We start from the raw sequence: 27,854 nt of genomic DNA on the forward strand, positions 1-27,854 counted from the left end.
ACATATAAACGTCGATTTACTGTTAGTCAATGGGATAAACATCCTTTTGGACTCAATTACATCATGAGACTGCTACAAATAATTGCCTTAAAGGGGCCCTTTTATGCTCATCTTACATTACATGTCACTTGTTAGACGCTTTTATCCAAAGTAAAGCAACATTCAATACTGTGGGCAATCCACACAGTGCCTCTACTGTGACATGTCTCCTTGCTTTAATGTTCAAAAAGCTCTTTATTTTTCTCATACTGCCTGTGCTGCAGCATCTTTTCAACCTGGTTGTTTACGTGTACACTTCCTGGGGACTTGCTCTGACGCAGCAGGCAGAACTAACGAGAAACCACATTCTAGTCTGACAACTTTGAGCTGTACTCCGCCACTGGCCAGCTAAAGCACGTAAAAGGAACAGAAACCACCTATTTGCTTCGACCAGAGGCAAGCAAGACTTAAACTTTGAGAGACTACCACAACAAATGAAAGGTGAGAAAAACTAATGTTTGTGTATTGTTATACAGTACCGTGGGAATTTGAAAAGTAATCAGGATGTGATTTACATCTCTTCGTGGAGGTCCCTTTACTTTTTCTTTCGTTTTCTTCTCGTATCTTCCTGTAATTCTTCTTCATGTTGTGCTGCTCTGGGTTGCACTCTAGAAAAAACTGAAATGTAAATACTAGTATATACTTCAATATCTATTACAATGTGAAAAATCAAATGGAATGAAAAATAAATGGATGAAGAATAAAAGGTCATTGTATCGAAAAAGCTATCTTTCAAAAATGAAACTGTATGTTTGGACTAGGCTAAGAATAACTTCAGCCTACTTTCAGCTACAGAAACCATTCAAATATCAAACTATTCAGCCTTTTCAGCACATGATGGGAAACTTTCAACTTTTTCAAAATATTTATTTTAATATTCAGCTTTTTAAAGTCTTTTTTTAACATGTAACTCAATGGGAGGAACCTTCAAATCCTCTTTTAGCACATTGCGCCAAATGCTTCTCCTTCCACATACTTTCAGCTAGAAACTTCATTCCAACTTTAAAATGATCACAAGACATTCAGCTATAACACTTGTTCTTCAGATTTTTGATATCTTTTACACTTTTTGAGATATTTAACTTAGTTTGGAGCTTGGTAAAGAGGCCTTCTTCAGATTTTAACATTAGTGTGTTTGAGCAGCTCGTTAAGGCGTGACGTGCTTTGATCAAAACAGAGTGGAGGACAGCTTGAAATTCGCCTTACATTTTTTAATTCCCAAACCACTCCTGGGACATAATGTTATGCTTGAATTGTAGGAAAACCTCTCTCGTTAATAACGCCTTAACTTTGACAGCCCTAGTTTTTACAGAAGGGTTTGTTCATATATCATTCATAGCCTGAATGATATATCATTTTATACCTAAAAACATGGCGGAAATTGATATGTTAGGGCTGTTGACAGTATTTTCTGATTTATGGAGTGATAAAAAGAGATATCCAAAATCCCTTCTGTAAAAACTTTAGATTCTAATATGACTACAAAATTAAACAAGAATTCGTGCAGCTTTACTTACTTAATACACTAAGACTATGTTGAATTAACTTCCTTTTTGAAGGTCCCTATAATCTCTGTTTCAGACAAACTTAGTCCAAACATAGTTTCATTTTTGAAAGATAGCTTTTTCGATACAATTGGACCTTTTATTTTGGATCCATTTATTTTTCATTTAATTTAATTTGTCATATTGTAATAGATATTGCAGTATATACTAGTATTTACATTTCAGTTTTTTCTAGAGTGCAGCCCAGAGTAGCACAACATGAAGAAGAACTAGAAAATGCATTTCCTGCAGAAAATGCGTGTGAATGCTGTAAACTGTGAACATTTGTGGCTGAATTTAGCTGAAAATGCAGAAAAAAGCTGAATATGTTATTAGCTGAATGGTAGCTGCTTTTAGCTACAGAGACCAAGTCAGTGTGTTGCTGAACTTAGCAGAGAAATGCAGAAAAGTGAAATGATTTGAATTAAATTGTGACAGCTCAAATGCATTGCAATGACTTTGTTGAAAACTTGAAAGTGAAATGGTAAACTGGAAGAGTAGGAAAAATAGTGAAGAAGCTCAATATTTAAAGAAAAGGTTTAAAAAAGGTATAAACAACATCATGTATAGCCTCAATGTCCTGAAATAGCTGAACTACTTAGTGAATCAATGTGTATTAAGAAGAGAAGTAAAAAGGCTTGGGAAAGCAGCAGAATATTTTGACTGCAAACTTTTGAACTAAAACCAAATGTCACCAATAATGTATAAAATATGTGGAACCTGTTGAAGTCAGTATGAAGTCTCCATCAGACAGAAAAGAATAGGCTGAGACCCCGTTTACACGAGGACGATACGGTTTGTATCCGCATAGTTTCTCTTTCCCTTTCATTTACACAAGGCCGTAACAAAACGATAGAAACGGACCCCGCAAACGATAACGGGTCCCAAGGTGGATAGATCTGCAAACGGAACGCTCTGGGGGGGCAAACGGATCCGTGTGTACGCCTCTATACGATCATTTTCTGATAACGTGAAATAGCCCCCACGTCTCCTGCTCAGAGATCAGCTGCTGGGCTCTCAGAAGAGGGGGAGGAAAAGAGAGGCTCCGTTTATTATTCTTATATGATTATATAGAGTCGTTATCAATTTGTTTTAAAGCTCAATAAATAACAAAGAAGACCTATGACCGGCACTTTTCTAATTTTGTCCGGAAGATTTTAACTTTAACGGACATGTTGACCGGCGAATTTTTTTTAACGGAAACTCTGCCGCACGGTCCCCTCGTCCCTTGGAAGAGGCGGAGAGGTGGGTGTTTTTCATCTGCTGGTGGACTACCGGAGAGATTTACAGCAGGAGCACACGCCGTCCACCGCGGAGAATAAACAGAAGGGCAACCATGGCAACCATGCTCCGGGTTCTTCTTCGCTGCTTTTGGTGTATTTTGTGGCGGCAGCAGCGCCACTTACAGGCCCGGCATATGTACTACAGCGTTTCCAGCGGGTCGAGCGGTCTCGTGTGAACGGACACGTTAATTGAGCCGAATGCGTGTGAACGCAAGACTTTTTTGAAAACGCAAACGGTGCGTAAACGCAAACGTTCCCGTGTAAATGGGGTCTGAGACAGTCTTTAAACTCCAGTCTGTTTGTCAGTGTTTGTTTCTGTGCTGAGCACCTAATCATAACACCTGTTTAAGTGAGCCCAGAGATCAAAGGTTTCCATGGAGATGTGCTGTGAAAGGAGAGCCTTTCCATTGTTCTGAATGAGAAATAAACCTATTACATTTCTAACTATAGTTTAAAAATGGTAGCTGCTTTCGGTAAAATGTCAACGCGTGCAGCATGTCACGGACCCTGAGCGTCTGAAGTGTGCTTTTTGTGCACTTTCGGGTCAATAATGTGGCATTTTTGGCAGATTTACTAAAGGTGTGCAGCTGCTGAATTTACAATGGGCCTTAACGCCACTAATTATTTTAAAGGGCACATGTCATGGCCATTTCCACTGATCATAATTCCATTGTTGAGGTCTACTAAAATAGATTTATATTGTGCAATTTTCCAAACTCACATTGGTTTCTCAAACAGCATCTCTGTAAACTACGTGTATTCACTGAATTTCACTCTCTGCCTTTAACGGCTCGTTGAAGCTCCAATAGCTCCAGCCCCCACCCTCCCTGTGAGCACAGTGTGCTCTGATTGGTCGGGACGTTGTGAATCGCGCTGAGCTCCGTGGAGGTGTTGTTTCCTTGTTTAGCATACACAGCGAAACACAGCCAAACTCATCCTGAGCACACACAAAGTCACAGCCGAAGTAAAAACAATAAGTGTGGCTTGATATTGAGTAAGAAAAAGGTTGATAAACGCTGTGAGAATGGGTCTGCAGAGAGAATGGGTCTGCAGAGAGAATGGGTCTGCAGAGAGAATGGGTCTGCAGAGAGAATGGGTCTGCAGAGAGAATTTCGCCGCGATCCCAACTGTCTGTTATCAGCCTGCAGCCAGGGAGGAGAAATCAGCTGAGCTGCCTCACTGAGTGTGTGTGTGTGTGAGGAAGTCCGTGGATTGGTCAATTTGGACCAATCAGCGGGGGCTTAATGTAACGGCTCCGCGGACGTAACGTAACGGCTCCACGGATTGGTCCATTTCGATCCGGGTACGGGGTTACGTCACCCCGTCCCAGAAGAATCAAATGGACAATGACGTATCTCCAACGAGGCGTTTTGGGGAGGTATTTTCTGTGTTACAGTTTTACTCGCTACAGGGTGTACTTTGAGGGTTTTGACTCTGCAGACCGTTTACATGCAGAAAAACCTTCATAACACACAAGGGGACGGGTAATAACCAGAAAAGCATGACATGGGACCTTTAACTTGCGATTAACGCATGTGTATTTGCCCTCGGCGCGCCCCGTAGTTTCAGAGCGCAAAGGCTTGACGTTGTTGTTAGTTGTTGTTAGTTGGATGGTGGGAGATTCTAGCGAGAGATATGGATACAAGCAGGGCCGGCCCGTAGCACTGGCGTTATGGATGTTCGCCTAGGGCGCCAGATCTGGGGAGGCGCTGCGCTGGTAGAAAAACATTTTTGACCGTTGGTGCTCATCCTAATTTTCGGCCTTGATGTAACAATATTCATAATTAAGTCAATGTAACACCCTTTTCACCCCGGTTACACTTTTCATTTGCCCTGTACGATGGGTGCTGTAAGTGATGAAAATGGGGGATGTTGGCTTATCAGTCGCCCGCAGCTCACAGCCAAAGTGCGAGTGAGCATGGGAGCGAGCGAGGGAGAGAGGGCGCACCGGTACCGGCGCTGTTGTTATTAGACTCTGGTGCTAGCTGCTCTAACGGATATAAGAGTAGATGTTTCTACAATAATGTGGAGGGAGAGTCCTCTCCAGTCAGACTGAGAGGCTCAGTGAGGTAAAGGACTCTGAGTGTTTAGATAGTTCACTTTAGCCTAAGTTATCTCAGTGGGTCTCAAACGGTTTGGTCACAATTTATGTAAACACATATTTCCAAGGCACTCCTTTATAATTATTGGGATAAACAGGTTTGAAATCATTCCAATGATAGGACAGTAAACCAGACATATCGTTTAAAACTGGAGAGATTAAAACATATGCATAAATAAATAAATGTTAACTGGGTAAAATAAGATATAAATGAACAACAAAAATAAAATAAGTTTCATGTATTTGTTATTGGCTATGGGTTATTGGTTATGTTCACATACACACATTTGGTTATTAAAATGTAAACCAATCTTTTTCATATGGGTGTTTTAGAGTTGTACCCCCTAGATCAGGTCTCTAGTAATTCTGCTCAAAGTGCACCAGATTGAAGCATTTTACTTTAAAATGTTAAAAAAATCTTACCCCCGGACCCCCCTAGACTAGAGGATGTGACATCCATCCCCCATTATATTGCGTATGCCTTGGATACTCTATTGATCTTTATCTTTTCTATTGTACGATTCTCTGGCTGGGGCGCCAGCTCAAATCTCACCTAGGGCAGCAAATTGTCTAGAGCCGGCCCTGGATACAAGAAAAGGTGTTTAAAACGGCAAGCCAAGCACACAGCTGATGCTGACAGCCCCGCTCCTGCCGCTCACTTGCGGCAGACCACACTTGAAAGTTTTCCGGGGAGACGCCTGGACACATCTACGAGCAGCAAGCTTTTCATAGGCCGGCCCGCAGGAGGGAACGCAACATAGAACAATTCTATGATGTGTGGCACTTTGAAAAAGGTATTTATCCCTATATGTTTGAATGGAAGAATACCAAATCAGAGACACTATCCTTTGTTCAGATATTCCTTTGTTTTACTATGCAATTTATCCTGAGCTTCTAATCAGCAGCAGACATGACATCATGTCTGGATAGATACATGATTTATATCCCCCGACAATTTGTCCCTCTAATCTGGTCTTTCCTCTGTTATTGTAAACTGTCTGCCAGACCACTTGATCACAGCCCCTTTTGTCATTGTAAATTCAATTTCACTCACTACTCTTAGGATAACTCTTTAGAATGGGAATTTACAGTGATGTGTATATGAATATGTATGGGGGTTTCCTGGGCTGGCTATTAAATGCTTTCAGACAGAAGGGTGTCTCTCTGACCATTGTCAGGCAATTATCATATGGATGTTATGGTTGTAATTAACATGCTGTGCTTACCCTTCTGTCTGCCCCCCACCCTTCTTTCCACCACACCCTTGAATATTGTCCATCACAGCACATCATTTACACACTATGGCTTGAATATTCACTTGTGCATGTGTTTTCTTTTTATCAGGTTTGTCCAAGAAACTTGTGAAACTTTCACAGAACAAGGACTGCAAGTTGTTGAAGAGGTGGCTGCACAGCATAAAAACCCATGTATACTGGAGTGCGACGAGCACAACCTCGGGGCCGGAGAAGGTGGCAAGGTGGACGTCAGTCGTCAACCACCTACAAAACATTCACGTGCACGACGACCCCCTATTCCCCAAGTGTGAACATCCTGAAAGAGCCACAACAGATGCAAATAAATGGCTAAAACCTGGTAAGTTCAATATTTATAAAACAATTGGAAATAACAAGTGAGAAATTTAAAAACACTTCACTTCCTTCATAATATCAACAATATTGAATGTAAATATAACATTGTTGTTATGGAAAATGATAGTTGTAATGTTCTAATGGGATGTTGATGTTTTTGTAATTTCACTCAAGATTCAATAACACTCCACAAAGTTGACAAAATACTCAACAACACGAGAGTTCTCAAAGATGTGAAAAAGCTAAGCCATCACTACCAGACCTCGCTGGAGTCCTTCCACAGCTTGATTCTGCGTTTTGCCCCCAAAAAGGTGGTTTTCCCCTTCATGGGAATGTTGTGCAGGTAACACACTGTATAATTGATTCTGTAGCATCTTATAACACAGTCACTGTTTAGTGGCATGAGGGTTTTATTCTGTCATAACACAAAGTCTCATTTTATTTTGCTATTCTATAGGTTGTGTCTAGCAGCCATGCATCACAATGAGAATGCTGACCGTGAGCAAGCCACAACAGCTGCAGGACTACTTGTGTACAAATTGGCCTATCCAAAAGCAAGGAGGGGAGAATGTACCGCAAAGCCTGTAAAGAAGGACCCTACATACAGTAAGTTGTCAAATATTTTTGTTTTTATTAAAAACATAACTTACATTTTAAATGATTATTGCACAAAGTACCAATGAACTGGCCAGATATATGGAGAACCGGGATGGGCATGGGCGGAGCCTCTCTGGTGGTTGACTAATCAGAACAGAGTGGCCGAGCTGACCAATCGGAGCACACTAGGCTCACAGGGAGGGGGGGGGCAGGAGCACAATCAAGCCGTTTTGAACAGAGAGTGAATACTGCTGAATACACATACTATACAGAGATGCTGTATGCGAAACCAATGTGAGTTTGGAAAATTGCACAGTATAAATCTATTTTAGTAGACCTCAACAATGTAATTATGATCAGTGGAAATGGCCATGACATGGGCCCTTTAAGGATCACAACATGAGTCCCAGTTCCCAGCTGAAGTGGAAAACTGGACAAAGGAGGAAGTGGCTCAGTGGTTAGTGGGGCATGTGAAGGGCGATGGCAAAAAGGCTGCACGATTTTTCAAGAGCAAGAAGTGTCTGGAGATTGTCTTGTTTGCTTCGAGGAGCAGGATTTCCTGCATCTGGGGCTAAAGAGGGGTCCCGCTATCAAGATCCTGAAGGAGCTCAGACGACTGAGAAATCAAGAGTCAACGCCACCATCCAGAATCAGAACTTTCTTTATGGGCAAAAACAAACAAGCAGGCAAGAATCTGCCAACGGAGAGAAAGACAACTGAAGTAACATTTCAGGTTTGTTTTCCAGTTCATGAGAATGTTGTTGTTGTTTGAGCGGTGTGAGAAATATCGGCTTCTTCCAGGTTAAACTTTAGTGCTTTATTTTTTCATTTCTATTCTGTTTTTTTCTTCAGAAACCAGCCCCGTTGATCAAGGATACCCTGGATGGGCTTTCGACTCTATACTCTAGTTTGGGTAAATGGGCCGCTAAAGATATGATCAATTTAGCCAGTTAATTAATTATCTACGATTGTTATCGAACTAGGTTGCATAACATGAACACTACTGTGTAATATATGTTTACAGATATATTTAAGAAGTACAATACAACACAAGCTCAAGTTTCATTTGTGGGCCGCATTCCATTATGCTTTTTTAATTTGCTGAGGGCTGATTCAAAATGGCCCGCGGGCTGCATTTGGCCCCCGGGCCATAGTTTGGACACCCCTGATCTATAGCAACTGAATGTGGAGTTATCTAAGGTTTTAAACCCAAAATATTACCGTACAGGTTCACTCTAGTTCTAGTTTTAGAGAAAGTACTAGGTTTGATAAGGAGACTAACAGCAGGAATCTCTTCAATCAGAGTACATAATGTATCTCCAATAAAATGTATCCTACTGATCAGCAGCCCGTGAGACGTTCAGGGAACCTGTGGGAAAGACAGAAAATAACCTGGGTTACACATGGATCTTTTGACAGATTTGTTCAATGTGGAGGAAAATATAACTGTTCACTGCAGTAACTGGTTTTGTGTGTTTTGTTTTGTTAATAAATTAATCGTTTGTACTTCAACTATTTCTATTTAAAGGGCCCATGTCATGGCCATTTCCACTGATCATAATTACATTGTTGAGGTATACTAAAATAGATTTATACTGTGCAATTTTCCAAACTCACATTGGTTTCGCATACAGCATCTCTGTCAAGCATGTGTATTCAGCAGTATTCACTTTCTCCACTAAACGACTCGTTGGAGCTCTTGCCCCCCCCCTCCCTGTGAGCCTAGTGTGCTCCGATTGGTCAGCTCGGCCACTCGTTCTGATTAGTCAACCACCAGAGAGGCTGCGCCCATGTCAGTGCTTTTCCCGGCTGCTCTCAGCGTAACATCAGTCTTATCATGGCGTCGGTACAGCGGTATATTTTATATACATATATATTTTTTAACTGTTGTTATAGAAGAGTGTGACGGCCTCAGGGCCTTTGTCTTACGGTGGGGTGGAGCTGAAGAGGGTAATCAGCGCGATCACGGACACCTCCGTAGCCGGTGCTATTAATCCCAGCGGCCCGGAGTCTCTCTCCAAAGCGGCTGCAGAAGGACGAACTGAGCGACCCTCTCCCCTCGACCACCTGTCTCTGCATTTACCACAATAAATGTGCCGTGGTTTTGTAAACTCGTGTATGTCTCCTTGTCTTTCCGTTGTGGCCTACGAGCTACTCTCATAACAAAGAGTAAGTTATTTTTACCCGTTATAAACTACTACTGTTTGATGAGAAATCAAATCATGGTTTGCTATATATGAATTCAGGGAAGAAAGGATAGGCCTACTAAGTATTTCCATTAAACTTTATTTTTAGAAATGTACAAAATGAACATAAATATACATATATACACGGTATATCATCCATTCCTCCTCCTCGCATCTTGCCTGCGCACAGTCGGTGCGGTGCCTTTTAGCACCCTCAGTAGTAGTAGAATCCCTTCCCCGTCATGGATTGTCCGCCAGGATCTGGCTGGACGAAATCAAATGCAAATCACAAAATATTAGAGAAACTTAGTTGTTTTAGATTCGTTAGTAGTAGTTGTGTAATGAACAGCTTGCCTGCTAATATGCTAACCTAGCTTTGTTTACCTTGGTAGCTAACACGATATGAACGTTAGCTTGGAGGAAAGGCAACTATAATGCAGTGTAATAAAACTACTATGAACAAAAGCTAGTGGTTCATATTAGGCTAGCAATAACGTGTTTATTATTGCAATCGTATACGGGTATTCTGCTACCATACAATGTAACTTGCATGAATACATTGTTTTGCGCTAGCATACAGCTAGCCTCGTTAGCTACATGCAGTATATGTACGGTCACAATGTACGGTAAATCACAGTACAGTATACTGTATGAGTATTCCGTGTGTGTGACTGCAGACATTCTCCTGCCATGACAAACATGTAAGGCCATCTGCTGACATTGTAGTTGATATATTTAAACGCTAGCAACGTAGCATCACAAAAATGTTTTTCTGACCAAAACTAGCTCTAGCTCCGTGTGTTAGATCGCTACGCCAGCTATAATGTAATTACGTTTCGCGACTGACCGGCAAATCACCCGGAGTATACTGTCAATAGGTATTTTGTGTGTGAATGCAGACATTCTCCTGCTATGAGATACATGTATGCAAGGCCATCTGCTGATATTAGAGTTGATATATGGAAACTCTAGCAACTTAGTTAGCACAGTTAGCACTGTGTCAATGGCTTAGCAGTCCAACACAGTTTACACATTTAAACAGTCTTGTTTGATAAATACACAAATAACAATGCAAACTTACAGGTTGTATACCCAGATCTTCCCCTGCTCCAAACGGTCCAAACAAGCTGTGCATATCCGGCCTCAAACTGGGCAATGTTTTGGAAGCTTTCGTCTGTGAAATGCCGGTTCTTCGAACCTCTGGAGGAGGAACACGCCGCTGCTGGTGTGGCCATAGCTCTTCGGGATTGGTCCATTTCGTTCCGGGTACCGCATGACATCAGGCGGTACCCGGAACTAAATGGAAGACTCAAATGGGCAGTGACGTATCTCCAACGAGGCGTTTTGGGGAGGTATTTTCTGTGTTAGAGTTTTACTCGCTACAGGGTGTACTTTGAGGGTTTTGACTCTGCACACCGTTTACATGCATAAAAACCTTCATAACACACAAGGGGACGGGTAATAACCGGAAAAGCATGACATGGGAGCTTTAAAGGTCTCCTATCATGCAAAATGCACTTTTTGATGTCTTGTCTACATCAACATGTGTCCCCGGTGTGTCGGGGAACTCACGCAGCGTCAGAAAATAAAACCCTCTCTCTTTTCCTCCGTACCCAAATCTCTAAAAAAACGGGGGAACAACGGAGCTGATCCAGATTTGCTGCCGATATGACGTAATTTCGGATGGTGGACCCACAGAGAGTTCAAATTCAAATTCAATTCAAAAGCTTTTATTGTCATTGTACAGAATACAACGAGATTTATAGTTACTGCTCCAGCGAGTTCTTTAAAAACAGACATATTAAAACACAGATTAAAAGGTCTGACAGTTACGACCAGCAAGTAGCGCACACAGCTTCGGATCGTCATGTAGATGACCAGGATTAATAAATAAATGAATAAAATAGAATTATGATCAAATATATATGATAAATATTACAGTATATACATAGAGACAGACCATAATTGTTGCACAGTGGGGATATGGGGAGTTATCTTTGTGTGTTTAATGTCCTAATGGCCCATGGGAAGAAATTGTTTGTGAATTTGGAGGTGCGGGCTTTCAGTGAACGGTAGCGCCGGCCCGAGGGCAGCAGGTCGAACTTTTTGAACTGAACCCGGCCTCGCCTATACTCTGCGCAGTCGTGTATCGTCCACCAAAGTGCAATAAGGATTTCATAAATGACTTTTCTGACTTTCTGTCCGGGATCATGGTGAAATATGATCGTGTTTTGATCTCCGGAGACTTCAATGTCCATGTGTGTTGCGAGTCCAAACCTCTGGTTAGGGACTTTTTAAATCTCCTTGATTCTTTCGGTCTCGTTCAGTCCGTGGCTGGTCCAACACACGAAAAAGGACACACTTTGGACTTAGTATTATCGTTTGGACTGTCTGTCTCTGTGGATGAAATCTGTGCAGCAACGCGTATCTCAGACCATTTACCGGTTCTGTTTACAACCTCGATCCCTTCCGCAGGAGTCGAATCACGTGTCCCTGCGCGTCGTCTGCGTTCGATTAACCCCTTGACTGCCTCACAGTTTTCTGATGTTTTTAATGCTTCTCCTATCTGTAAATTAGAGGTGAACTGTGCTCTTAGTGCGGATGAGCTTATCTCCATGTTTGACTCGACATGTACCCTAATACTGGATTCTGTTGCTCCTTTTACGCTTAGACGCACCAAAGTTCTCTCAGAGCCGTGGCTCAATGACTGTACTCGTGCTCTCAGACGCGCTTGCAGGTGTGCAGAGAGAAAATGGAAAAAGGATCAACTCCATGTCTCCCTAGAAATCCTTCGTGCTTGCCTTTCTGACTACCAGACGGCAGTCAAAGCAGCCAAAACAGAGCACAAATCTCGATCCCTCCATTCTCGCAAATTTTAGGCCCATCTCCCAGCTACCTTTTTTATCTAAAGTCCTGGAGCGAGTAGTCTATGTCCAGCTGCAGTCGTTCTTAACCACGCATGGCATCCATGAAAAGTTTCAGTCTGGCTTCAAACCCATGCACAGCACTGAAACAGCCCTTTTAAGAGTTTTTAATGATCTGCTCCTAGCCGCCGACTCAGGTAGCCCAGCTGTCCTGGTGCCGTTAGACCTGACAGCTGCCTTTGACACTGTGGACCATAGCATCCTGTTGTCACAGCTTGAACAGTCCGCTGGCATCACAGGCTCTGCCCTTGCATGGTTCAGGTCCTACCTGACAGACCGTAGCTTCTCAGTGCAGCTAGGTGCCTTCTCCTCTGCTAAAGCCCCTCTTACCTGTGGGGTTCCCCAAGGCTCTATCCTGGGTCCCATCCTCTTTTTACTGTACATACTGCCCCTAGGTTCAATTCTCACTAAACACAATATTCCCTTCCACTGCTACGCCGACGATGTACAGATCTATCTGCCTCTCAAAGCAAATGTCAAACACTCACTACAGCAGTTGATGGACTGCTTAGCAGAGATAAAATCCTGGCTGAGCAAAAACGTCCTCAACCTCAACGAGAGCAAGACTGAGGTCATCTTTTTTGGACCCCAACCTCCAGCCTCTCCGGTTGATATTCTGGGCTCTCTCAATAAAAACATCCTCCCCTCGGTCATGAACCTTGGAGTGACCTTCACTAGCACTTTTAAATTCGACAAGCAGGTCAGCACCATAGTCAAATCCTGCTTTTTTTAAATAAGACTATTGGCCAAAACCAAGTCGTATTTATCTTGTAAAGATCTAGAAAGGGTTATTAATGCCTTTGTTACCTCAAGACTGGATTACTGCAACGCTCTGTATGTGGGTATGGACCAGGCCTCAATTAGACGCCTGCAGCTAGTCCAAAACGCAGCTGCACGTCTTCTGACTGGCCACAAAAAGCGTCACCACATCACCCCAATTCTGGCCTCACTGCACTGGCTTCCAATTCGGTTCCGAATTGATTTTTACTCCTTTTATTTGTTTTTAAAGCACTAAATGGGCTGGCTCCAGCCTATATAGCTGAACTCCTCCAGCGCTACACCCCAGCCAGAGCTTTAAGGTCTGCTGACCAGCTGCTGCTGGTAGTGCCCAAGACCCTCCATGTGAGGTCGGCCCAGACCCTAGGGGTTTTTAAGTCAACACTTAAAACTCACTTCTTCTCTCTGGCCTTCTAGTCAGAGCGGAGCACGACTCCTGACATTTCCCTGTGTTTTTTATATTTCTGTTGTAAATGATTGTCTTTTATTGTGATTGTAGTAAAGTGTTTTTATTAGGGCTGTCAAGTTAACGCGTTAATAACGCGTTAACGCAAAAAATTAACGCCACTAATTATTTTAACGCGATTAACGCATGTGTATTTTTTGTCCTCGGCCGCCGTAGTTTCAGAGCGCATCAAGTTTAAAATACCATCTACAAGCTGATGCTGACAGCCCCGCTCCTGCTGCCCGCTTGTGGCAGACCACACTTCCACGCTCACCGGCAGGCCCGGACTGGCCATCGTGTTGTTGTTAGCATCTGGTGCTAGCTAGCTGAGCTAACGGATATAAGGAGCTGTTTCAATGAAAACAGAGGAGCGACATTTCGCCGACAACTGCGCCGAGCACTTGACTTTTTGCAGGTAGCCAGAGAGCACACTCAGCACGGATAGTGCCGCAACACAGCTCATACACACAGGCATATATGCCTTGAGCTGCACATAGCTCCAACGATCCTCCACATTCACACACACACACACACACACACACACACACACACACACACACACACACACACACACACACACACACACACACACACGTTCTTACACAAACAGAACGTCACAGATCAATGCGGCTCATTTGCCTAATCCTCCCTCAGGGACTTATTCTGGTGAGAACGCGATCTACTAGGACAGTTCCAGGGACTAAAGAGTTCGGGGGGAACTAAGTACCGGGGACAAGTACCGGCTAACTTAGTGTGAAAGCGGCTAATAATACATTAGCATCCTTATGTTTCTTCTCTTTCTTTCCAGACACACACACACTGCTTTTGGTGAGGCAGGCTCAGATGCCTTTTGATGAGACACAATTAGTAAATGAGTGGAAAACATCATTATTCGCACTCCATCTATTCACCCTGATATAAGAAGGGGAAGCAAGCTGTTACAGCAGTGAAGAACAGGTGGAAAAAGTATGTTCTTTTTCTTACTCTTAAGCATACAGTACATTGACCTCCCTCCAAACTTGCTGCAGCACCTCTTTTCACCCTCGTCGTTTACGTGCCTATATGACAGGAAAACCCAGACCACATTCTAGTCTGACAACTTTGAGCTGTACTCCGCCACTGGCCAGCTAAAGCACGAAAAAGGAACAGAAACCACCTATTTGCTTCGACCAGAGGCAAGCAAGAATCAAGCTTAAACTTTGAGAGACGACCACAACAAATGAAAGGTGAGAAAAACGAATGTTTGTGTATTGTTATACAGTACCGTGGGAATTTGAAAAGTAATCCGGATGTGATTTACATCTCTTCGTGGAGGTCCCTTTACTTTTTCTTTAGCTTTCTTCTCGTATCTTCCTGTCATTCTTTTTCATGTTGTGCTGCTCTGGGCTGCACTCTAGAAAAAACTGAAATGTAAATACTAGTATATACTGCAATATCTATTACAATGTGAAAAATAAAATGAAATGAAAAATAAATGGATGAAAAATAAAAAGGTCAAATTGTATCGAAAAAGCTATCTTTCAAAAACGAAACTGTATGTTTGGACTAAGTGTTTGTCTGAAACAGAGATTATAGGGACCTACAAAAAGGAAGTTAGTTTAACATAGTCTTAGTGTCTTAAGTAAGTAAAGCTGCGCGATAGATGTAGTGAAATCCAGACAAATATTTGCTTTCCACTATTTGCTTGCTTCACCGACGTCTTTCAGACCCTGCAGGTTGTTTTACCTGGTAGGCTTGGAACTTATGTGGTTGAAGTTAATAATTAACAGAAAGGGAAACCCCTTAGAGAAATGTCTGATAAAACCGATCACAGAACGATTGGTACGGATACAGATCTTTACCTTTGGCTGATGAAGTTCAATGGATCGGAACAGGTATGTAATGTTTCCAAATAGTATTTTGGGGTGATTAGACTAACTGCAGACTAAAAACTGCAGACTGAAAACTCATCTCTTTCCACTCCACTTCGAGCGATACAATCACTAACAAAGCACTTATATACTAACAAAGGACTGGCTTATCTAAAGCCTGTTGAGTAGCACTTGAAATGTTTTGGCTCTATGAAACCTGATGTACTTATATGATTCTGTTTTCTTCTAGTTTGTATCTTCTTGGTCGAATGCACTTATTGTAAGTCGCTTTGGATAAAAGCGTCAGCTAAATGCAATGTAATGTAATGTGATGTAATAATCATGGCCGAAATTATTCGTAAACAAGGAAGTAGCTTTCAGCGTGATAATCCAGAGGTTGTTCATAAGATTCATATTTTTCAGAATTAGCATTCTCAGAAAATGTATTGACAGAAAATAAATGTTAGTTATTTATTTAGGAAATATTTCCTGATTTTAGAAGTCACATCCTTTTAGGGAAAGTCTAATTTTACTTTGGGGAGTTTTGAAAGGTTTTTCTTTTATATCATATTATAATATATATAGTTATGTAGTTCTTTTAATGTTTCCTTTTTGTTTCTCTGATCTCTGCATTCTAGAGAAGAACTATAAGATGAATTGAACTACATCATTTGTTGTTACGTTTACAAACACAACATTTTTTAAATTTATTTTTAAGGATCAAGAGCGTTGACCAAAATATGCAGAGAGTCAGAGATTTAAAAAAAAAATGAATAGTTTAGTATCCCACAGTCAAATCTGTATGAGCACATTGTTCTTGTTACTTTCTATTTTCACTTTACTTTTCCACAGACGATATGGCTGCAATAAACTGATCAAGGTTCAGCTTTATGTCGTTAAACATTACAGGGTTTGAAGTTCAGTTTGTCTCCCTTCATGCACAGAACATGTTCAAACTAATATTTAAACATTCTGAATTATTATCGTAGAAAAGGGGAAGTCATGTTGTTGTTGTGCATTTGACATAAAACTCAAGAAAACGATCTCAGCCCATAAAGGAACACTTCCTCTTTGTAATCTTTCGGTGGGTGACTTTCTGATTTTAGCCTGTGCAGACCATTTACATGCACCAAAACCTTCATACAGATAAGGTTAATTGTATTAGTTGCTTATATTTATTTCCGAATTATCTGAATCTTCAAAGTAACTAATACTGTAACAGCAAACTAAAGAAATAAAAATGGAAATCTAACTTATACTAAAACTGCGTCTGGGTCACCAGTAAGCATATCTTACGCAGGTAAATATTGGGTATCACTTGACAATAAGACTACCCTGATAAAGGGTTTACGAATAGTTTGTAATTCATTTATTAATTAGGTTGTGAACACTTCATAAATCATTAATAAGCTTTTATAAGACATAAGATAAACAGGGCAACTGTGACCAGTTGATTGCCAAATAGTGAGCCCACATGTATCTGTACTGCTAAGCCTTATATTGGCTACCTAGCTTACTTCATCTTCTTCATCAGCCAGCATCCTTGGTATCTGTTGCTCACTAAGTTGATTCCCCCCCATCCATCTTGATGTTTTTGGCATCTCTTATGACCATCTATGAAGAATTACTAACATTTATAACTGCCAAAAGGGAGCCTTATTTTAAAGTGTAAAACACATTCCCATGTATTAATGAGTTACTAACATTTATAACTACTGAAAGGGTGCGTTGTTTTTAAGTTTAATACACATGTCCATTTATTAATGAGTTACTAACATTTATATTTCACCTTTCTTTATTGATTTTCACTTATATCAAAACAGAACAGGGCACATAAAAATGCAGATGTGTAATCATACAATTGAATTGAATTACATTTGTACCACAAATAAAAATGTCATTGCAGTACATATACTGTGTAAGCACATACACATAATATATATATACATATTCATACACACCCACAGATGCACTTAAAGAAATAAAATAAATAATACAATCCAATAAAATAAACAGTAAATTAAAAGGGAAGGGGGGGGGCTTCATGCAGTCAGATTGGCACAGGGGAGTTTGTTAAAATAGTCAAGGAAAGGCTGCCAGAGCTTGTAGTATTTGTTAACACATCCCTGGCTACGATACCTCAGCTCCTCCAGCTGCAAATGTGCCATCACATCCCTCACCCAGTGGGCATGAGATGGTGGAGTCCGGTCTTTCCATTTGAGGAGGATTAGACGGCGGGCAAGAAGGGTTGCAAACGCAAGTGAGTGTGACTGGCAATTAGAGAGGAGACCCCCTCAGGGGCTTCTCCAAACACAGCTATTATGGGATTTGGTTGTATGTTCTGGCCATACATCAATGAAAAAGTTTCAAATATAGAAGACCAAAATGGGGCAATGGACTGACAGGAGAAAAACATGTGCAATAGGGTAGCCGTGGCACAATGACACCTCTGGCATGTAGGATCAACATCAGGGTACAGCCTGGCAAGCCTGCTCCTGCACAGATGTAATCGATGGAACACTTTAAATTGAAGTACTCCATGCCTCACACAGACGGAGGATTTATGTATGTTCTCAGTCGCAGACCGCCAGGTCTCATCGGTTAGTTCTATGCCCATTTCTTCTTCCCAGGCACCCTTAAGGTGGTTAAGAGAAGGGCTAGAGATTTCTTGAATAATATTATATAGCTTTGAGATATAGCCTCCCTGACAAGGTTTAAGGCCCAGGCAGTCTTCCATCCATCCACCAGGTGGGGCGGCCGGGAAGGAGGGAAATTGTTTTCTTGTAAAATCGCGAATTTGTAAATATCTAAAATAATGATTCCTTGGGATGTCATATTCTTTAACTAAATGTTCAAAGGATGTGAATACCCCTTCGTAGAACAGATCAGCAACACACTTAAGTTCCTTCCGGGACCACAGGTGGAAAGCGGAGTCTATCAGGGCTGGTTTGAAAGCCGGATTGCGAACTATGGGGATGAAGGAGATAGTTTGTCTATATCCAAAATGCCTCCTGAACTGTGACCATATCCTAAGAGAGCTATTGACCACAGGGTTGTTCGAGTGATATTTTCTACTAAGTGGTAAAGGAGCACACATCAGGGAGGCAGGGGCCAGTGGTTCACACGAGTGTTGTTCCATGCTAGACCAAATAGGACCGCCCCCTTCCCGGAAATGACTCATCCAAAATGCCATTTTATGAATATTGGCAGCCCAGTAGTAGTGTAAAAAATTAGGCAGTGCAAGACCCCCCTCTGACTTTCTTTTCTCAAGAAATGCCTTACGCAGACGGGGAATTTTCTTATTCCAGATAAAAGTGGAAATATATTTGTCCAGGTCTTTAAAAAACTTTTTAGGGAGAAAAACAGGAATTGACTGAAAATAATACAGCATACGTGGCATAATAACCATTTTAATGGTGTTCACCCTGCCCGCCAACGAAATAGGGAGCGACGCCCAGCGCTTTAGGTCCTCATTAACCTTGTCCAGAGCTGGTTGCAGGTTCTTTTTAAACAGGGTTTTAAAGTCCTGTGTCACACACACTCCCAGGTAGGTGAAAGAGTCAATGGCCACTTTAAAGGGGAGTTCGCTAAATGAAAGCTTGGCCGCAGTCTCATTGATGGGGAAGAGTACACTCTTGGTCATGTTGACCTTATACCCAGACGCCTTCCCGAAAGAGGTGATTACATCGAGTGCAGCCGGAATGGACCTAAGCGGGTCGGAGCAGTACAGTAAAACATCGTCCGCATACAAAGACAGCTTATGCGTATAGCCTCCCCGCTCAATGCCTGTAAAATTTGACCGATTCCTGAGCGCAGCTGCTAACGGTTCTATGGCTATATCAAACAAGAGGGGGGACAGGGGGCATCCCTGCCTTGTGCCCCGTTGAAGCCGGAAGTATTTTGAAATTATATTATTAGTGCGAACTGCTGCCTGAGGTGCAGAGTAGAGGACCTTTATCCAGGAGATAAAGCATGGGCCGATGCCAAATTTAGCAAGAGTTGCAAATAGGTAGTCAAATTCAATGCGATCAAAGGCTTTGTGTGCGTCTAGAGAGATGAGGGCCTCTGGAGAGAGTCCTGGATTTGAGTAAATTATATTATATAGGCGCCGAAGATTCCCAAAAGACTGTCGGCCTTTTACAAACCCTGTTTGGTCCGGGTGGATGATTCTATGCAGAACAGTCTCAAGGCGCAGAGCTAAAGCTTTGGAGAGAATTTTGTTATCACAACAGACTAGACTTACTGGTCTGTAAGAGTCGCATTTTGCTGGATCTTTGCCCTTTTTAAGGATGACTGTTATCACCGCCTGAGCTAATGTGGGGGGCAGTGAACCCTGCTGGAGTGCCTCTGCATATACTTCGCGCAGCACAGGCGTCAGTTTGCCGGCAAATTTTTTATAGAATTCAATAGGGAAGCCGTCCGGTCCCGGGGCTTTACCACTTTTCATACTTTTAATAGCGCGATTTATCTCCTCATTAGAAATGTCCCCCTCTAAAGCCGAGACATCGTCAGGATCCAGTGTTGGAAGCTTAAGGTCCTTTAGAAAGTTAGCTGTCAGAGAGTCATCCGAGACTTCTGATGAATAAAGATCTTCATAGAAACTCTTAAATTGATCATTAATGCCCCTTTGATCTGAAATGGTGTCCCCATTTACCGTTCCAATTTCCGCAATTAAACTGTCTGCAGCCGACTGCCTTAATTGATGGGAGAGTAATTTACTGGCCCGCTCCCCATGTTCATAATGGGTCTGCCTAGATCTCAGATGAAGGTCCTCTATGTAGATGGATGCCAGAGAGTCATATTCCACCTGCACTGCAATGCGTTCCTTATACAGTTCAGCAGAGGGCTTTGTTGAGTGTATTCTATCAATGTCCCTGATCCGATTAGCAAGTTCTGTCATTCGCTTTGTCCTTTTTCTGCTAATACTGATTGAATATGATATTATTTGCCCACGAAGATAAGCCTTCATGGCCTCCCATACAATGCCTATACTCATCTCTGGTTGACGGTTTATTTCAAGAAAGGTATCGATGTGCGTGGAAATATACTTAATAAAATCTTCATCTAATAATAAGCGTGGGTTTAGACGCCAGATCCTTTGTGGTGGTACATGGTTTGGAAAACAAAGTTTCATGGTCACTGGGCTGTGGTCAGAAATAACAATGCTCTCATAGTCACTGGACTCAAGCACAGAAAGTAACTTTTTATCTAAAATGAAGTAATCTATTCTGGAGAATGACTGCTGGGCTGCAGAAAAAAAATGAAAATTGTTTAGATGTTGGGTTCTTAAATCGCCATGGGTCCACCATCCCGTATTCTTCAACAAAGGAGTTCACCACTCGAGCCGAGTTTGACAGTGGTCTAGAGGAGACAGTGGAGCGGTCCAGAGTGTGATTGAGGGCGCAGTTAAAGTCTGCCCCCAAAATTAGGTGATGGGAGTTCAAATCAGGGAGCAGAGAGAAGAAATTGCTAAAGAAATCGGCATCATCTGAGTTGGGAGCATAGAGACATGCAAGCACAATAGGTGTGTTGTACAATTGACCTTGCACTATGATATAGCGGCCATTTGTATCTGCAATTACTTTAGATTCCACAAACTGCACATGCCTACGTATCAGGATCGCTGCACCCCTATATTTGGTGTTGAATTTGGAGTGGAAAATGTGAGAGAAACCACCCCGCTTGAGTCTAGAGTGATCAGAAGTACGCAAATGAGTTTCCTGGAGATAAACAATGTCTGCCTTTAGCTTCTGGAGGTGGGAAAACACTTTGCTGCGCTTTACTGGATGATTGAGACCTCTAACATTCCAGCTAACAAAAGTAGTTGCCGCCTTACCCACACTCAGTGCCCTGTTTGCCTGGGTCATTGTGGGACCTTAGACAGTAATCTAGCCCCCTGTCAGAAGGGTGAGGGAGAGGAAGGGAGGGAAAGGGGGGATGGGTCACCTTAAAAAAACTGAAATAAAACACACAGCGATAAGAACATAAACACCATTGAGAACCTAAAATAGAAGGTCCATATGTAATTGAAGTGGTTGAAACAACATTCACAATAAAGAGCTGGTCCCTCCCCAAATGAGGGACTGCTACCCGCCCCCGATAACACTCGCATCTCAACGTGGACAGCTTACCTGGCGAGATCGAGCCCCGCCAGAACCATCAATAGCTTTAGATAAACCTTGTGATAATAGATATAGACAAACCTCCAAGTTGAACATTCATAACATGGTCTCAGTAGAAGTAACAAACGTATTAACCAGTTATGACAACATATGCAAACATACAGTATTGGTTGTTGAATGAAAAGTAAAGCAAGAAAAACGTGAACCTCCCCAGGAGAATAGGAGAGCAGTTGCTTGAACTAGCGGGCCGTAAGCCAACTGACTGTGTTATAATGTGGGCTAGTGTGAGCAGCGCGAGCTGGCTTAAATTACACAATAATAAGAAAAACCACAAATGTTCGTAGCAAGCCCTAGCCCACAGCCCCATATACTACAAGTGAATAAGTCAACGCCGCTATCCGGCGCCGCCTGTTATAGCTGCATTAGTCAGTCAGTCAGCTTACCTAGCATCTTAGCCGCTCTGTTTAGCCACGTTCCTCAAAACAAAGTCCTTCGCCACCCCCCGGGTCTGTGAAACTGTGTCGCTTTCCATCGGCCGTTGTGATCCGCAGAACTGAGGGATACCACAGTCCGTACTTGACACCATCACAGCCTCTTAGCATGCCTTTCACATCCCTGAAGGTGGCTCTCTGCTTCGCGACTGCTTGGGTGTAGTCGGGGAATACTCTGATCCTGTCTCCGTGTGACGTTGTCGGATCTGTGGCCGTGGCTGCCTTGCGGAGGATCGCTTCCTTCTCCCGGTAATAGTGAAATCTCACCACAAAGGCGCGGGGTGGCTGGTCCTCCTGGGGCCGTTCCCGTAGGGTGCGATGGCATATGTCTAGTAGTGGCTCTTTTTCTAAGCCCAGCGTTTCCTGGAGTAGTTTAGCTACAAAGTCAGTTGGGTTCTTCCCTGCCTCCCGTTTTTCTTGTATCCCGGTGATGCGGAGGTTGCACCTCCTAGATCGCGCCTCCAGGTCCTCACTCCTGTCAGCGAAGATTTTCATATCCTTTTTTATCTGCTGCACGTCTCGTTCGAGAGTGGTAATGAGGTCTGAGTGATCATTAGCGGCAGTATCCAGGCTCTCGACCCGGTCCTCCAAAGACTTGGTGCGGCTGCTGACGCGGTCAACGGCGGATCTCAGCTCGTCCCTCAGTTGGCTTATTTCACGTCGTAATTCTTTGGACTGCATCTCGGCGTTGTCATCGATTTTCTTCAGCAGGTCCTCTCTGAGAGATTGAATGGCCTGTAGAATGGCGGTCTCATCGCCTCGTGCTGCGCTAGCGGCTAGGGGCCCTGCCCCAGCACCTTTAGCCGGGCTAGCACTATTAGCTTTCGGATCTGGCGCAGCAGACGCCTTTTTGCGAGAGGAAGACGACATATTTCGAATTAAACTGTTGGGCGGAGGCAAGGAAGAACAGCTTAGATGAAAATTACTTGAATATAATGTAGAGGGTAGTTGTCTAATATAAATATTCTGATTCTGGCGAGGAGCTCGAGAAATGCGACCTCACATGGCTCCGCTCAGACCGGAAGACCGTTACTAACATTTATAACTACTGAACATAACTTTAAGGCTTAATATAACTTAAACAAATTATAAATGGTAGTAACTGATTAATAAATGGTGATTTGTTTAACACTTTACAAGGCTCCCTTTTGACAGTTATAAATGGTAGTAACTCATTAATAAATGGTCATAAAGAGATGTCAAGAAACATCAAGATGGATGGGGGGTAATCAACTCATACCCCTTTCACACCGGCGCTTTTCCAGCTCCTGCTGGGAGCTAGAGCCTGAAAAGCGCCGTTTTTTCCTGTTCACACCGCAGCGGCGGCGCGTCATAGCTCCGGAATGCGGTTCACTTCCAGCTCCAAAAAATTGTCGGTCCAGAGGCAAGAGCTTCGGAGCTATGACGCGGCGTCTCTTACGTCTCTTACGTCGAGGCGTGCAGGAAACCTTACTTTGATCATCCGTTCGCTGTTATTGATCATTGTGGAGATACATGGGCTATACAGGTTGTCATGTCCGACTATCAGAAGTAGAATCATAATGAAAAATACGCCGGTAAAATGTGCCTATAGAAAACGGCTTAGCAAGTAGTCAGTTTAGCTTCGGTTGCTATGCTAATATCACCCATGTTATACCAGAGAAACTTTCATAACAGCGCTGTGATGCCAAACAGCGTCAATTCAGACTGACACACATTCACTTAAGGGGAACTGGGGATATGTATCAGCTGCTTGTGTGACAGTCAGACAGTGAATACTTTAGAGCCGTGTGAGCTAACCCGGAGCTAACGGGAGAATAAACTCCCGTGGAAGTGCAGCCACTGCAGCGGTCGGTAAATGCCGCTGAAACACATTAATAAACAATGAACCACGGCACTCTGGAGAAAAGTATAAGGTTGGAGAAGTTGTTATTTAATTTAATCTGGCTTCGTATGATTAAAAGCAACACGACCCGATGTAGTCCCCGGCCCGTTGTTCTTGTGGGAGAAAATCAGCGACGTAAACTGTGACGTCATGACGCAGCAGCGGCAGCTCTGGGCAGTGTGAACAGAGCGGGAGCTGAAAAGGGAAACGGGAGCTGAACCAGAAAAGCTCTCGCGAGGAGCTAGAAAGTGAAAAGCGCCGGTGTGAAAGCCGCATCAGTGAACAACAGATACCAAGGATGCTGGCTGATGAAGGAGATGAAGTAAGCTAATGCCAATATAAGGCTTAGTCCTCTTGCCAAATAGTGAGCCTGTGTTGATGTATGAAAACTATGTTAGAACTGGTTTATAAATGGTTCTTAATGATTAATAAAGTGTTTTAATTACCTAATTATAAACCCTTTATGAATCCTTTATAAGGGTAGTCTTTTCGTCTTTGTTCGGTTTATTCTCTTGTATTCCAATAATACACACATAAAGAACAATGGTTTCACCTTTCACCTTTCCTGTGTTCCTCCTGGTAAATACCATATGCTCAAACTGGTGCCAATCCCACCACCTCGTGTCCAATATATAATTATCAGTATCAGCACTTCCTGCCCCTGATTGAACTCCACCTGCTTCCCATCCCATTAGCCTCACCTGTGCCCCATTATCATCCCTCCCCCTGTCTATTTAGTCTGCGTCCACATTCCCCTCAGTGCCAGTTCGTCTTAGTTATTCCTAGCGTTCCATCAGTGTTTATTCCTAGTACCTTGATTCCACGTGTACCTGATTGAACTGTATATATTGACTCTTTTCACCACACACTGATTCTGACTGGCACCCCACTTTATTAAAAGTAGGTCAAACCCGCTACAAAGTTAAGGTATTCACTATAATCTGTTCAATGTTATCTGACTCTCCAGATATGAATGAAAGGCCGTGTGTTTAGATTTGTTCACGCCTTCTTATATTTAGTTATATTGCCTTTTGAAAAATAAAGATCATTATTATCTAGCAGTGTATTTTTATGTTTAAAAAATGTCAGGAGGGACGATGCCCCATGGGCTTATTCACATTATCAAATCCGGCCTTCTTTCAAAAAAGTTTCGACACCCATGATCTCTAGAGAATTCAGATATTAAGGCTGCCACTTCTGGGTCATTTCCCTCAGTTAGGAACGCTCCAAAGCAAAATTGACAATTCGACCACAACCAAAGTCTAAAAAGCAGCACATAAATCAACAGTATTTAACTTGTTTCTTTGTTTAATTTTTAGTTCATCCAAAATGAGCCAGTCATCAACTGAGGAACCACCTGAGTTGAATACGTGGACCAAAGAGGACGTCCACCACTGGCTGATGAATGTGGTCAAAGTTCCTCAGAGTTGTGCCGATTCTTTTCTGGAGGAGAAAATGAATGGAATAGCTCTCAATGAGATTGAGAAGTCAGAAATATTGGAATTTAAAATACCACACGGCCCCGCTGTCAAAATCTCCCATTATCTAGAGAGGCTTAAGAAAGGATCACAACATGAGTCCCAGTTCCCAGCTGAAGTGGAAAACTGGACAAAGGAGGAAGTGGCTCAGTGGTTAGTGGGGCATGTGAAGGTCGATGGCAAAGAGGCTGAACGATTTAAGGAAGAAGAAGTGTCTGGAGATTGTCTTGTTTGCTTCAAGAAACAGGATTTCCGGGATCTGGGGCTAAAGAGGGGTCCCGCTCTCAACATCCTGAAGGAGCTCAAGAGACTGAGAATTCAAGAGTCAACGCCACCATCCAGAATCAGATCGTTCTCTATGGGCAAAAACAAACAAGCAGGCAAGAGGCTGCCAATGGAGAGAAAGACAACTGAAGTAACATTTCAGGTTTGTTTTCCAGTTCATGAGAATGTTGTTGTTGTTTGAGCGGTGTGAGAAATATCGGCTTCTTCCAGGTTAAACTTTAGTGCTTTATTTTTTCATTTCTATTCTGTTTTTTCTCCAGAAACCAGCCCCGTTGATCAAGGATACCCTGGATGGGCTTTCGACAACCGATTTCACGTCTTTTAAATTTCATCTGAACAATTACACCGACCCTAAGTGCAAAGCAATTCCCCAGTGCAAACTGGAAGGTAAAGACACCAGTGACATCGCTACAGTAGTGACCAACCACTACGGACCTGACAAGGCTTTACGCGTCACACATGAAGTTCTCATAAAAATAAATCGGCGTGATCTTGCTGACCAACTGCAAAGCCACATGGGTAAGAATGTTTCTCCCACTCTCTTCACACAGTCTTGTAGGCGTCTTTCGGTTTTCCAACCCAGTTGAGATTTAACCACGCCTACTTCCACATCGACATGTATACTCTAATTTGGGTAAATATGATCAATTTAGTATTTATTGGACCACAGTTAGTTAAGCACCTCTCTGCACGGTTCCTCTTCCTACTTCCCTTTCGAATCGTAAATCTATCGATCATAAATCTATCGATTAGATTTATAATTCGAAAATTATAAAAGTAGGGTAGACATGTGGAGATTATCCGGCTGAACAAAACGTGCATTTATCAAACAGGTTCGTTTTCCACAGATCTTATTTTTTACAATATTCCAAAATCCTATGGAGAAAACTCATAGCTTTTTTGTCGAGGGAACCCATGTGCAGCTTACTTAGGGGTCGGCCTAAAAAAATACGCCATCCCTGCACAGCTAATAATAACTGTGATCATCTTTCACGTTGAAAATAGCACTTTTTTCATTGATCTACTTGAAAAACATGCTCTATGAAGCGACTGTAGCTGAGTTGGAAAAAAGGATAGACACATGTGTTTTCCAAATGTCAGTAGTATGCATTCACTGATGCAAATCTTCAGCTTTAACTCAACAGTCTGATTAGCTTTGTATCATTATTGAATTTCTTTTATAGAATTCAATATCAGTTACTCTACTAATTGATTCATAATTTAATGCTCATACAGGTTTGGTGGAGGTCCGCCAAAAACCTTGTGTCGATGAGGACAAAGCAACGCAGTCACACTCATCCAGCTGGTCCAGATCTGAATTCACATCGAGAAAAAATAAAAAAAAAAAAAAAAAATCTTCCTGTTTTAATTTTAATGGTAACTTAACATTGTTTAAGTGCTGTTCTCCATGATTTAGTCCATTTAAGGAATCGTACCAAGCCATGCATTAGTGATGTCATACTTTTGACATCATAATTATTGTCATAAGTGTTAGACCAAAGTGTCTTAAAGGTCTCCTATCATGCAAAATGCACTTGTTGATGTCTTTTATACATCAACATGTGTCCCCGGTGTGTAAGGGTACACAAAGTGTCAGAAAACAAACCCCTCTCTCTTTTCCTCCGTACCCACATCTCTTAAAACGGGGGAACAACGGAGCTGATCCAGATTTGCTGCCGATATGACGTAATATCGGAAATGTGGGCTGGCTATACACCCACGGGCCTATCAGAAACGTTGCTATCGGAAACAATGCCCGATGTGTTTTGGTCTGTGTTTACATTAGCATCGCTAACACTCAGAGCTAACCTGTACTGGAGAGAGTATGTGTAAAGAGGCAGGAAATAAAAAGGAACTCACCTTGTGGTAAACCTGAGAGAGAGAAAGAGTTTGAGCTCCATACTGTTTCAGAAATAATCCTTGATGTGGTTTAGAACATGATATGGAGTTTAATCACGGCAGCGTTTAGCTGCATCTGAGCAGACAGCCTGCTCGTCACAGACCTCACAGCTCGCCATGCCGTGCTCCAAAGGGGGCGGGGCCAGCAGCAACACATCTCTGCCATGAAGCTATGTAATGTCTACTTCATACTGTTGAATTTACTTTAAAGGTCACCTATCATGCTATTTTAAGGCATTTATTATGGGTCTCAGATTTGGTGTCCTTAGCTTGAAAAAAATAAAAAGAGGAGGCGGAGCTAATGCCTGATCAGAATTCTACCGGAGATAAAGTTAAATTCTGCTGTGATAAAACGCCATCCTGTTCTAAACCACACCAAG

At 42.4% G+C, this 27,854-nt stretch overlaps 1 protein-coding gene across 11 annotated transcripts; it reads left to right on the forward strand.

Moving 5' to 3' along the window:
• Window positions 1–346: 346 nt before the first annotated feature.
• On the forward strand, window positions 347–27,105 carry LOC117497101. 11 transcript variants are annotated; one of them, XM_034148986.1, is made up of 10 exons: window positions 347–480; window positions 5,509–5,761; window positions 6,312–6,560; window positions 6,731–6,899; window positions 7,014–7,162; window positions 14,294–14,451; window positions 14,555–14,711; window positions 25,132–25,717; window positions 25,836–26,094; window positions 26,812–27,105. In XM_034148986.1, exons 8-10 carry the CDS (start codon window positions 25,142–25,144, stop codon window positions 26,985–26,987), a joined length of 1,011 nt encoding a protein of 336 aa, XP_034004877.1. In that variant the 5' UTR covers window positions 347–480; window positions 5,509–5,761; window positions 6,312–6,560; window positions 6,731–6,899; window positions 7,014–7,162; window positions 14,294–14,451; window positions 14,555–14,711; window positions 25,132–25,141; the 3' UTR covers window positions 26,988–27,105. The 11 variants fall into 11 exon arrangements, 8 of the variants coding, with proteins under 8 accessions (XP_034004877.1, XP_034004878.1, XP_034004874.1 ...); XM_034148987.1 differs by lacking the exons at window positions 14,294–14,451; window positions 14,555–14,711 and adding an exon at window positions 8,006–8,066; XR_004557344.1 differs by lacking the exons at window positions 5,509–5,761; window positions 14,294–14,451; window positions 14,555–14,711 and adding an exon at window positions 8,006–8,066.
• Window positions 27,106–27,854: the final 749 nt, after the last annotated feature.

The sequence above is a fragment of the Trematomus bernacchii genome, unplaced genomic scaffold (assembly GCF_902827165.1).
Source record: "Trematomus bernacchii unplaced genomic scaffold, fTreBer1.1, whole genome shotgun sequence".
NCBI lineage: Eukaryota > Metazoa > Chordata > Actinopteri > Perciformes > Nototheniidae > Trematomus > Trematomus bernacchii.